This window comes from Phytophthora infestans, genomic scaffold, assembly GCF_000142945.1.
Source record: "Phytophthora infestans T30-4 supercont1.27 genomic scaffold, whole genome shotgun sequence".
Taxonomy (NCBI): domain Eukaryota; phylum Oomycota; class Peronosporomycetes; order Peronosporales; family Peronosporaceae; genus Phytophthora; species Phytophthora infestans.
The window spans coordinates 1869379-1880624 of NW_003303732.1; the positions used below are offsets into that span (position 1 = coordinate 1869379).

Below are 11246 nucleotides of genomic sequence, written 5' to 3' on the forward strand. Positions count from 1 at the left end.
TGCTTCTAACAGACATCTAAGCTTATAAGCGACAGACAAGTGGATACCAATCGTCCAGTATCGATCCAGTAGTTATGAGACCAATCATAGCACCGCTTGTGTCCAACGTGGTGACTGATGCTCCAGACACGAGTTCTGGAATTTCAACCAATCAAGGCCAAGCATTGGCAGGAAGTCCGAGCTCGACTAGTGACGCATCGCTGTCGCACAGCGAAGCTGAATATTTGATCCGCACATTAGCTGGAATTCCGGATGGCGGCCCGTTGTTCCAAATAGTACTCGGGCGTATGCAAAACGTTATTAAAGAAAATGGAGGAGTTCTTACCAACTAGTAATCCTTCTCGGCCGCCGCCAAACTAACAAAGCGGCGACCAGGACTTCACCGACGTGCGGCGCCCCCTGGATAACATAAACACGAATGGCAGCTCCATCGACGATGAGATGGCTGAGTACACCAAGGACCATCAAGTAACCTCCTATCAAGTTACCCAAGCTCCAAGTGAAGGGCGACTATTAGGCCTGGAAGAGCAAGGTGCCGTTCCACCTCGAGCTGAAGACGTTGGGGGGGGGGGGGGGTATCACCTTCGGTACAGACGGCTACGATGAAATCGAAGGCATGTGCCGCGCGTTTGATACAATAATGCGCAAGAAACATGTGCTCTGGATTCTCGCGGTGCCGGTATTGGTGAACGCGCGAACAACGCTCAACGTTTACGACGTCCACGACAATGTGGACGCCATCGTTATTCTGTACGATGCGATTACGCAGGACTTGATGCTAGTGACGATATTAATCCTGATTACATACTACTCTTCAATAATCAGCGAATCCTTGCTAGTATCTGGAGCTGCTTCTGGGACCGCTTTGTCACTGACGGGAGTAGTAGCGAATCTACCTGTGACATCCGCGTCATCTGATGTCTGCTTCGAGCTGTCCGCTGGATTTTCAGACATCTCTACATCCGCACACAAATCAAGGAACTGTGGCGAAGTGCTTTCAGAGGACGGGAAGTGACTACGGACGCTGTTCTGGATTAGTGACATTGGGGGACGATCTGGATCCAGGAATTACTAATCGGGAAGGAAGTTGTAACGACTACGACGGGGGCGACGATGCCAATTAGGATCCAAGTGAAAATTGCAAGAATCGAGATCTCGGTATCGTGAGATCCGGGATCCGAAGAAGCGAGCGGAGGACCGCGATCTGGGCCTGAGATCTAAGATCGGCAGGATCCAGGCGTACCCAATATACAGAAATATCTCTGATCGGGGGTATCCCTGATTGGGGGTAAATAGGTAATTGACCACGATACAATGGTTGCGCCACAGCCCTTGGCAGGTACATCTGGGGAGATGTACCAAAAAGAGAAAGAACAACTAGCCAGGTCTGGCAGATGATTTAGTGGACAGAGAGGATAAAGATCCAGGCTGGTATAGGTTTAGCGTTAAATCCGAACTCAATTTGCTTCGTGTAACGGAAGTGCCTTTCTGTCCTCAGAAACAGAACAATATTGGTCATACGAGTTTGGCGAAGGTTAGGAATTCCAGATCTAGCGTTGGTAGTGATAAATGGAAAGTACATTGACCAGACCTTCCACCTACTGCGCTTTCCTCATACACGTGCAGCAGATCCGTAAGGTATACAAGATTTACAACTTGGCCGGTTATACCTAAGAGCCTCTCAGCTCTCAAGATCCCGCTATATGAAGCGGCAAGTTCGACGAAAAGAAACTCAAAGGCAAGAAAAACACCCGTAAGGCATCCTTACGGTCCGATCGCAGATCAAGACCGCCAGACCGTACAAGATCGAAGGACTTGCGTGTGATCTGGACCCCGCATTGGACGTAGAATCAAGATCTGACCACTCCTACTCCACCCCATCCCCGCGTCTTGGCAAAACGCGGGGATGGGATATCTCCGTAGCTACCAGAGGAGCAAGCTCCCGCGCCACCGACAGTTATACAAGATGATAATCATTCGGCAGATCACGATCATAGGGCCGTTAGTCGGTGTCTGGGTACATGTGGGAAGTCGGATCCAACAATCTCACAAAATTTGCTGATCCCGCTACACCACAGAGCCACGGTGGGCGATCATCCTTGGGTACGTCGGGTAAAATTGGTCCAGTTGGAAGTGACGGCAGTGGTGGCGACGACCCGGCGTGGATTGTTGGCACGACGCCGACTGCGAACGAGACTTCGGCGGACCACGGCGTGAGGTCGCCGCAGGTAAAGATCGTGTCTGTGATGACTCGGAGGGTGTGAAGAGAGACTTGTACGCAATTAAGCGGGCGATTGAGCCGATGAACGGGTCTTCCAGGCCTTCCGTTTGTAGGCTGAACGATAGCCAGATTTGCAGCTTGAAGCAGCGGGTATATGCATATCACCAAGACCAAGAACTGGCCAGACGCAAGGAATGAACTCCCAGTCATGAGTGCAGATAAAATTCTTCGGGTAATACTGCAAGACCTCGTCGAAAGGTACATACGTCGTTTCAAAAACCGTCGCACGCTTGATACGGTCATGACTTAGCTCGCGAACATATGTACTTGTCCGTGGCTTATATACATGGTGTGTTTCTTTTTGGTATATGTAGTAACAAGTAGTAAAAGTTACTCGTTACACCGCTCACGCTAATTAGTTGCACCCTGACTAATTGTGGTGTACAGATCAAAGCTTTATATTGGGATTCCAGCTGTCCATTGTGTAAAAACTACCTGTCTTAATTTTAAACCGAGCACACTGGAACAAAGAGCTCGATGAGATCTGCTCAAAACCGGTCTTTTTCTTTAGATTTGATCGTTTTTGTCGAAACTCCCGAATTTGTGATGTCACTAAAGTGCAAATCCACGACTTATTGCGAACAGCGACTAATTAGCATGACCGGTGTAGTGAATAAAACATAGAAATAATTGACTGTGTAGTATTAGCGTGCACTATACCGATGAAAAGCATCTTCAAAAGTAGACCACGACGCGAATGTGCTAAAAGACGAGCGTGTGACAGTGAAAAGGCCGTCTGCACCTCCCACTGCGTTGTAGAAGCTGGGTCGTCACCGCGCTGTGCCTCGTCGTCTACACGTACACTAGCAGCCGTGTCCGAACCAGACGCAGGTTCACTGCGTCGCCCGGAATAGCATCGTGGCGGTATAGCGACCATGGTATGACACACCGGAGGTAGCCAGTACCGCTAGACGGTCAGAATGATACGAGAGCGAAGACCAAGGACGTTGGGGTGGACAATGAAATAGTGAAACCAAGTCTAATCAGAGTGTAAGAAGAAGGAAACGAGAGAGAGATAGCAAAACGTAAAGGATTAAACAGAGTTTCTTTTACTAAGTATCCCGCATGTAATGGGCCCATCCCCAGTTACACAAGTAGGCAAATATTTCTTTAGTTATTACATAAGTAGGCAAAGTGGCACACGCTACCCGTGTGCCAAGGTGTCATCATATGAATGGCTGATAGTGGGGACCAAGGCCCGGGGAGGCAGACTCACGTATTGACCAATCGGATGTTGACCTGTTTTTAATGGTTCACATGCGTCCAGGGGTAGCCGCCCTGGTCCCAAATAAATTAGAGCAGGCGACGTTAGCAAAGTAATCAATAGGATATTCGTAAGCACGTATGTGCCGGGCAAAGGACCACGACAAGACCACCGTTTCGAATGGGGTTGTTGTCGCTGCTGCTGTCTCGTGAGCGGAAGGCATCAAAACGCAGAGTGAGGGAGCCAGATCCCCGCTGTTACGCAAAATGTAGATTAGCATACAAATAAATTTTAACAAAACAAAGTCTCGTTGAGCACACATCTTTTGCAGCGCATATAGAACGGTGGCCTTGTGCATACAGTCCTAAGTATAGACCTTCGCCATTGTACGTACGGATACGCAGTGTAGCCGGTTGTAGTGCAGCCGCATGAACGTCATTGGGGTGTGTTTTCTAGACACTGTCAGTGAACAGTGGATTTTAGACGTGCCCCTTGCACTCTGCCAGACTGCACTGCACTGGCACTCGACACATAGGTAAGTTACACTTGCTCACCATTGCGGGATCAATGCATACAGCCGTTCGCTAGATTGCAAACCACATCTTATCGCTTTGCTAAGAACAGACATGGGTGATGCACAAGCTCTTAAACGCTCGCTAGCATCATGCAAGGTGGTGAAGGATCTATTGACATACAATTCCAAATATTAACATAATGGTGATCAGTCAAAAATGGTCAACCATTTTAGAAATTGTCGGTGATATCCAGTATTGTAAGTTTAAGTGAACCATTAAACGAATTTTTTTTCGTAATGAATGACCGCCCACAGTAAAATAAAAAAATGTTGACCAGGGGGTGATAGGATTTTCCTTTGAAAAGTACCCTAATATTACGATCGAGCAACAGTATACCATCGTTACTCTTCCGATTTTCTCGAGGTGCTATAACTAAGATAGTATGGATATTGATATCATTATGGAAATTTGTACTTCATACGTCGTCATACGTTGTTTCTCAGATTTTTCCAGCGCCAAAATGAAGACCATACACCGTCAGAGTGAGCAATCACTGCATGGTGGTGAAGTCCTTTTTCAGAAATAAGAGAAGGGATCTAGCAAGGGGTCACTATCCTGAATTAGTGACAGCACCAAGTGGTTAGGGAGGATTTGGATCGCCCGGCATGGATCCACGCCCTTACGGCACTTAGGTCTCCTAAGCACTTGTCTTCTTCTTGCTGATCACACACCAATGTCTTCTCATGGCCCTGGGAAGCTTGACCATCGCCATGCTAGTGGTGGACCACCACTGGTGGTCGATGCCCCAGATGGAAGCCAACGCCGTTGCCAACGGCCATTTTTTTTTTAAGATGCGAAGTTTCTCGGAGTGGATTGGCCCATATGAGTGGCATTCCGTATGCGCCGGTGATGGATCTAATATGGATAACGTATGGGAAGGCAGGATCCACCAAGGGAAGACTCGGATCCACCCTCACCCGAGCTCACTTAGTGGGTATGGATTATACCATGTGCAGGTGGATCGAGTGGGGATCCTATGAAGGAAGGATAATAGGTGTCATCTGAAGGTGGATCTGGCATCTACGACTAACGAGAAGGCAAGATCTACCACGATATGTCCCAGATGCCATACTTCCGAGCCCGGATCCAAGGAGGTGAGGATCCCACGCGGAGTGACCTGGATCCAGGATATGGGGATGGCGGGTGCAGTGGATCTCGAACTTTCGTGGAGTGATGAAGACCACAATCTGTCGTAAGACAATGTTGAGAGATTGGAGGGCTCGGATCCGTGACGGGTGTACACTTGCAGTGAGATGGATCAAGGTGGCCTGGATCCGGACAAGTGTACCCATAATGTGACGACGGTAATGATTACGCCATGGATTCGGTGGATCTGGTGATAATACAGCTGGGATGATGGGCCAAGGAGAAAAAGGACATGCAGTCGAGCCTGGTAGGGAATTTAGCATGTAAAAGACATAAAAGGTAGAAATGCAGACAGGTATAGGCTCAAATATCAATACAGACCTCAATTTGCACAGTATCACGCAAGTGCCTTCCTGCCCTCAAGAATCGAAGCTACATTGGCAGTTCGAGCTCGGTGATGGTTGGGGATTGCGAAACTAGTACTGGTAGTGATAACTGGATAAGACATCGACCAGGTCCTACAACCTAGTGAGCTTTCCTTTACACGTGCAGATCCGACAGGCTAACCGGATTTACTACTTGGCCGGCTACACTCTAGAGGCTCTCAACTCTCAAGATCCCGTCACAAGAGGCGCCAAGTACGACGAAAAGGAAACACAAAGGCAAGAGAACACACCCGCAAGGCAACCCTACGGCCAGATCCACGATCTAGGCCCTGGATCCACTAAGCTCGAATATTCGCTTAGGATCCCGAAACTTCTACGCACCCAGAGTGAAGATCTTACCACTACTGCTATACCCCATCCCCACGTCTCGCCAAGACACTCAAGCGTCACCGTTTGCACGCTTCGGAAGTTACCGAGAGAGCAAGATCCCGCCCTACCGACGGGTACACAAGGTAAGGAAAGTTCAGCAGAACACGGATCATCGGGGGACCCCTCCGTTAGTCGAAGTCTGGGCGCTGTTGATAAGTTGGATCCAGCGATCTCGCAGATTTTGCTGATCCCGCTACACCACAGCATCGTGCGGGGGGAAATGCAGTGCGCGAGCTTTGGGCGCCATCAGCACTAAGCAACCAAGCGTGCTGGGGATGTGAAGACACGTTACACAAGTAATTGCAAAGTGAGTGGGTAGCAAGAGAGGTGGCCTGAAATGGCAGTCTGTGTTACTAATGTGACAAAGGAAACTACTACGAGCTATCGCCTGTTACGGACGCTGGTAAAGTAATCTGAGAATGCTGATGCATACTTTGAACAGGCGCGTAGCTAACATATGGGCCTTCATAAGAGCGGAATGACTGACAATAAGAGTTAGATATAATACACTTCTATACAGGTACTGTAACGGCTCAGCGCACTTGTACCTAATAAGCTAATCCGCAGGCATGTAATGGTACTTATTTTTGAAACTAAATAATGTGCCCTTAAACGATCTAGTAACTATTTGTTTTTAATGTATCTAACTGATAATTTGTGATAGTAGAGGAACAACCACATCTACTACTTTACCCCCCCCCCGCCCTGTTACCGACATCGTAAGTTATGACGTAATCTAAATTGTAAGTCGTAACTAACGACTTATGATATTCTCATATAGTAGTTGGCTCAGAAACGGCGACCCGATACTGAAATCAAGTTTAATTTGGGGCCCCTGTAATAAAGGGCGGGATAGATTTTTTGCTGCTCACACAAAGACAGTACGAGGGAACGGGTTAGAGTGCACCTCTCCCGCTGTCAGGCACTGTCAGCATTTGATGAGTCGCCAGAAGGCTACGTAAATTATCAGTCATTCGAGATTTTGCCGAGTGAGAAACAAGTGAAATGCCGATCCGTGTCAGCGCGAGGACGAAAGCCGCGGCTCAAGCGTCGGCGTCAGCGTCCACGCTAGATGCGCGCCTGGTATACTTCGGTCACCTGTGGCGCCAGCTGATGGCCGACGGGTGGAAGTCAAAGCCACCCACCGAACTGTCGAATGCTTAAAACCGTCAGGCAAAGCTCCTGCAGAGAGGGAGAACATGTTCTATTGTACGGGTTGTTGCTGCTGTATTACTATGGGTCATTTCTAACTTGCTGTTATTATGGGTCATTTTTAACTTGCTGTTCTCCTTCAGGCTCCGCAAATACTACAAGAGCCATTTTCTCGGACTTCTCGACCTAGCGCCCGTCAACGCGTACCTGACGCACAAGAAGGCGAGCCGGCTCGCCCGCTGGCACCCATGAAGCGCTACGAATGGTGAATATGCTGCACAAGCAGCTCCTACAGCTCAGGACGAAGACTTCCGGGTAGCCCCTACTCCGCTACCAGCAGCACGCGAGAGACGGCGCCCTGCATCCTCCGGGCACACCCTCGTGCAATTCGACGACTGGGTGGCTGTTAAGGGTGGCATTCAGAAGAGGTGCCATCGGTCGTGCAAAGTGCACTTGCTATATCGAGGCGAGCTCAAGAAGTCATTTCAGACGACCTATTACTGCCCGGACTGCTCCAACGGCGACGCCAAGTTTTACCTGTGTGGCAAGGCACGCAGAGGTGGCGACAGGGCATGTTTTCAAGTGTGGCATGAAGACTTCGCGTGCTGTGGCGCGCCCCCAAGGCCGTCGGTGTCCGCAAGAAGACTCGCTGTGAGATTCCCCGCGAATGAGAGTGCTGACGAGGAGGCCTATCCGTGAATGCGAAGGAGCGCCAGACGATGTGTAAAACTAAGGATACTGTTGTTTGTTCATAAATAGTTGTTGATTTTTCTTGATTTCTGTCTGTAACTGCCAAAACAATGGATTTGCCGTTGCGACGAATAGTTATGATAATAGTTATTTTCGTCAGCAACGGCATATCTATTTTTTGCCGTTGTCGACGTAAAGTATATTTTTATTCTGACTTTTTATTTATATGTGAGAGCCATCCCAGCTCCTTAGTCCCCCCCCCGACGATGAGTGTGTTCATTGCTTCATAAATTTGAGTTGCTTTACCATATGCTCTGTCTGTTCCTCTTTTTGCATGTCAGTCATCGAAAAGCCCCGCTTTATGTGTGCATTTGCTTGCGTTTTCTCGTATTATATTTTTATGTTCACTCTTACAAAGTCGTAAGTGTCGGTGTCTGTGCCGTTTGGGTCATCCTTACGTCGTATGATATACGACATGTGTCAAAACCTTTGAGAATGTATACCTCCCATCGTGTTGGATAGGCGAGTGGAAGATACAACACCATACAAACGCGCTGGTAAAGGCTACGCGGTAAGTTATGACGTAAAATTAGTTGTTCACGGGCTCATTTGGCGGTAACAGAGGGGTCAATACTAGTATTTATCAAATTTTTAACTTTTTCAGATATCTAGAAATCAGTATCCCATATTATTACATGTAGGAGAAGTTTTACTCCATAGTTATTTACCTTCATGCTACTGTCATCCTCTAATGATTACAATCTCGACAATTGCGGATCCGGGCACAGGTGCGCGGGGAATTTGCATTTTTTAATCACGTAAAATGTTTCGTCGTTCTACTTACTGCCTTTACATATACATATATAATACCAGCACCAAATTTTGTTTATACTTCAAATCTAAAAGACGAAAGGTTAAAAATCCACCGTCTCGTGAAAACGTTTGTCTTCCTGCAGCTTTAAGCTAATTTTAGCAAAGTTGCGCAATCAAGACAAACCACTGTGTGCTTGAGGTTTGTCAAAACCTCTAGATTCTGATATCACTTCGTCATTTAAAATCATTAATGAAAAACACAGTCGGTTAAACTCAATACTCTTCTCTACCTGCTATGGATAGAATTATTACTTTTCATACCACACGAGGCCTAATAGAAATAGAGTGGCTCAGTTTTTGCTTCGCAAAATATTTATGATTGTTGTATTTTTTTCTTTCGCATTTGATACGTTGTGATTTCAGGAACCACCCAATAACTGGAGCAAAAATACATGTAGTGGTAACTTCTTTGAGTTTTCCAGGGTTGAATTTTACTAATAAAAAAAATGCTGCATGCACATGGCAATGTGTCGGCAGTTTAAGATTGTGTATTGTGTGAGAGACATCGCAGAATCTGAGGCGATTGGTATATGAAAATATCTGCTTAGTGTGTTTGTTGCTTTTGGAATTAACCATATCACCGATTTTTTGGCGCGAGTAAGAGAGTCTTACTTATCCTTTTTTTAATTCATTTAGCAGAGACCACACATGGTAGCTATTATTTTTTGTGACCTCAAACGAAGCGCAAAAGAAATAGTGGCGCCAAGGCAAGTATTTGTGGGATTCAAAATAGAATACATTTGCTTTAATTCGATGGTGAATTTAATGCAAAACCGATAGTAAAATGGCACTCCCCACAGGGCACACTTGTAATGCGGCGCCGCTCAGATCCAGCTGACAGCAGTGCTCAGTGTCACTGAGTCAGTGAAAAGTAAATATCATGCAGGGTGTTGAGTGACTCACTGTCGCATAATGCTGAGGCGCTGGGATTCAACTTGAATCCCAGCCTCTAGATTATGCGACTGTGATTGTATCAGGAATTAAAAGATTATGCGACGGTGGGACTCAACATTATGCGAAAATCCTGTACAACACTGAGTCCATAGCACATGTATTGTCGTTGTGACGTGCTGTTGTTAGAGTAACCTTGGACATACCGTAATGTAAGCTTTAAAAAAATAACTCGAGTTTAGCTCCACAGGCAAGTTAATTAATTAAAAACAAAAACGACTCAAAGATCGGTTTATACGTTGGCTAATTCCATATAAAATGGTCGTAGACATAGTCGGGTGAACACGTGGACAGTTTCATGCCTCGTTATGAGTAAACAGTACGATGTTTGTCGCGATTTCGTCCAAGCGAAACATCCAGAATTGCCAATAGTCCGTTTAATTTCTGATGATAACGGCCAATGGCAGTTGGTATTAAATTCTAACGGTAACTTGGGTACTGGTGTATCACGCTTCGTGGTATCCTCACTTCGCAATTTACGCGCCATCTCCCAATCTCCGTCTAACGCCAGCCACTATATTGATGCGTCTTTCTTCCTTCTTCGTAGTGATCGCAGCTACCTTTGTGGCTACCAGCGCGGCTCTCACGGCCCCCAACCAAGTTGACCAGCGTCTTCTGAGGACTCACCACGCGCCTACTCCCGAGTCCGAAGAAAGGGGTATCAGAAATATCCCTCTTAAACGGCTTAATTCGCTGACCAGAAAAATTGACGTTGACGTTCCAAGAATCGCTGTCAGGAACGACATTACCTACTTCAATGGTCTCAGTAACGCGGCTCGGGAAAGGTACACCGAGGGGCTCAGCAAGCTGCTAAAAAGATTTAGGACCGCAAAGGCTTCACGCATCACATCTTCGTAAGGTGTCGTCGAACCCAGAGCAATCTGTGTCAAGTCCAGCACAAGCATCATGTAATTTCAGTAGCAGCTGAAAAGTGCAGTGATCGTAATTTACGGGTTCTAGCTGCAGTGTTGCTCGAATATTACTATCAGCTGTTAAATGACTCAATAAGCATGGGGGGGCTGACATTTCTATTCGCAGCTCGAAGAGCAGTTGATTACTGCGCCTTGCTGAACTTGTATGGCTTTGTGATACATATTCTAATTCATACCTGCTCTTGAGTTTCATGACGAGCTCGGCTCCCGACCACACGGCACTTGTCAAAAGATGCTGTGAGTAACGCGAATTATATGTACAGGTAATGGAGTTTAAGACACTGTGTAGTCTTTGACGAACTCCTTACAGGGGATACAATGTTATGCATTTCCTTGGGACCGGGTCGCAGGTGCTTTGTCGGCGAGTTGACGAGCGCTTATATAAAGTTACTGGCGTTTCGTGACTAACATGGTGGCTGCACAACTTTAGTAATGTTTGCATGATGATGCAGGATGTATAATAGCTGCTGAAATGACAAACACTGCGGGTGGCGCAACTTCGCTAAGTTTAGCGTAATATTGCAGGCTAGAATAATTTTCATGGCTCTACAGTAACACAGTTCTTCGAACTGCGAAATGTTAAGGAAAGTTGCTTGATGACGAATATCGCTGGAACTAGCAAACGCATAATCGTAATTTACATGTACTACATGTATTTTTTCGCAGAAGGGGCGACAAAATCGCCGC

The 11246-nt window shown here is 46.8% G+C and overlaps 1 protein-coding gene across 1 annotated transcript; it reads left to right on the forward strand.

The window, feature by feature from the left end:
• Positions 1 to 10149: 10149 nt before the first annotated feature.
• On the forward strand, positions 10150 to 10485 carry PITG_12851 (secreted RxLR effector peptide protein, putative; the record flags this gene model as incomplete). The annotated part of the gene is made up of 1 exon (XM_002900179.1): positions 10150 to 10485. One exon carries the CDS (start codon positions 10150 to 10152, stop codon positions 10483 to 10485), a length of 336 nt encoding a protein of 111 aa, XP_002900225.1.
• Positions 10486 to 11246: the final 761 nt, after the last annotated feature.